The sequence below is a fragment of the Octopus bimaculoides genome, chromosome 7 (assembly GCF_001194135.2).
Source record: "Octopus bimaculoides isolate UCB-OBI-ISO-001 chromosome 7, ASM119413v2, whole genome shotgun sequence".
In the NCBI taxonomy this organism is placed as follows: Eukaryota; Metazoa; Mollusca; class Cephalopoda; order Octopoda; family Octopodidae; genus Octopus; species Octopus bimaculoides.
Window position 1 is genome coordinate 43,577,287 of NC_068987.1, and position 1,644 is coordinate 43,578,930.

Genomic DNA, 1,644 nt, shown 5'->3' on the forward strand with positions numbered 1-1,644 from the left:
GGGCACTTTTTTTTTTCAAACTTTTTCCATTACGCTAAAAAAAAAATGAATAAAATTATTTGTAGATTCATTTACTTTTCGTTTGAGTAGTAGAAAAAGGTTAAAAAAAAAGAATTCCGTATATCACAGTGAGAAACAAGTTCATAAATACTGTTGAATATGGGTTTTACTATGGAAAGAGTTATTTTTAGCACATCTCACGACCATCTGATACTTCCTTGTTTCTATGTTTAATATTTGTTTTGTTAACGAGTGAAGATCTTTATATTTTTCTGCTCACATCAATCATATTTGGAAAAAAAGCACCTCCCTGTTTACACAAGGTATTTATAGATATCAGAAGTCGAACAATAAATAAAATGATGTAACAAAAATGAAATTAAATGTTCTCTGTTAGTAAACACTAATATTTATACTGACTTGAGTAAATCCGGGTGGTATAAATATTCATAATCCAAACAAACTCGTTCATCTCCACTAGCAGCCATGCTTAGAATGTCTAGGTTATATCTTTTGTTAATGTTTAGCCCTAGGTCAAACCTGATAAACCAAACTTATAATCAAAAGTGCTCAACACGTGACCAAACACAAACACACACTCTCTCTCTCGCTCTCTGTACAAGGTCATTCACCCATGGCAGTGGGCCATGGCAGTAGGTGAATGTATTTTTAAGACCAGCTTTTAGTTCCTCGCGAGCATTTCTAGGCGTCATAACTAATTCAGTTCTCATGCAAACTGAATGTGGCTTTCTTTAACAATGATGGGCCAGTCTTCGGCTACATTTTGAGATAATTCAAATTTGGTTTATTAAAAAAAGTTAGGTTAAAAATGGCAAAACTGACTTTGAATTAAAACATCTCAGTTATTTTAAAAGAAAATTATAAATTAATTGGGTTTAAAAGAATGTACTCATTGAAAAGAATCTTTTGGTGGAAATATCGTCAATAGGTATAAGCTACGAAAAAAGTAATGCTTTAAGTGACGAAAAAATGCTAAGTAACCCACAAAACTGGCTTTGAATAAAAAATATTTCAGCTGTTGTAAAAGAAAAATATACAATAGTTGTCTTAGCCGGCGATATAGCCTGTAGCAGGATTTGTTCGGTACGTAGCAGTGAAAAGTCACAGCATTGACGAAAGGGACCTAATGTGAGTTGTCTCGCTTGACAATAGTTGTGTTCTTACGAAAGAACTCTATGAGATTAATCTTATGGTAAAAATCTAGTAAAAAAATATTAGCTATAAAAAGATGGTGTGGCGATCACTTTAACAAATTAGAATATTTTTGTCATTTTAAGATATTTATCCTTATCAAAGATTATGTTTAAAGTCATGGAGCGCTTAGCTTCGTGGTAAAGAGCCGATGTCTCAAACACCGGTAGCTGTTTGCTGGCCTCTTTTTTTTTTCTCCGCTTTCTAAGGGGTATTTAGACTATCTTCTAACCTGTTTTCATAACTATTTTGTGTTCAGTATTTACTTCAGATGAAAAAGCTCCAGGAGAGAAATCTTATGGTAAAAACCTTGTCAAAAAATATTAGTTACAAAAAAAAAAAATGGTTTTAAGTGATGAAAAGCGGTGATAATTTTAAGAAATTATAATATTTTTGTCTTTTTTAGAGAAAAAAAAAACTATTTGAACTCAC

The 1,644-nt window shown here is 31.8% G+C and overlaps 1 protein-coding gene across 3 annotated transcripts in view; it reads right to left on the minus strand.

Annotated features, from left to right (window-relative positions):
- Positions 1–1,644, minus strand: part of LOC106883385 (peroxisomal 2,4-dienoyl-CoA reductase [(3E)-enoyl-CoA-producing]) — a 51,342-nt gene that overhangs the window by 28,247 nt on the left and 21,451 nt on the right. The window contains exon 1 of one of the 3 annotated variants that reach the window (XM_014934382.2): positions 421–573. The exons of the other annotated variants lie outside the window; for them this stretch is intronic. Within the exon in view, the coding sequence (XP_014789868.1) occupies positions 421–488 (68 nt within the window). The 5' untranslated portion in view covers positions 489–573. Of the gene's footprint in view, positions 1–420; positions 574–1,644 lie in introns of those variants that run through there. 3 annotated transcript variants of the gene reach the window in all.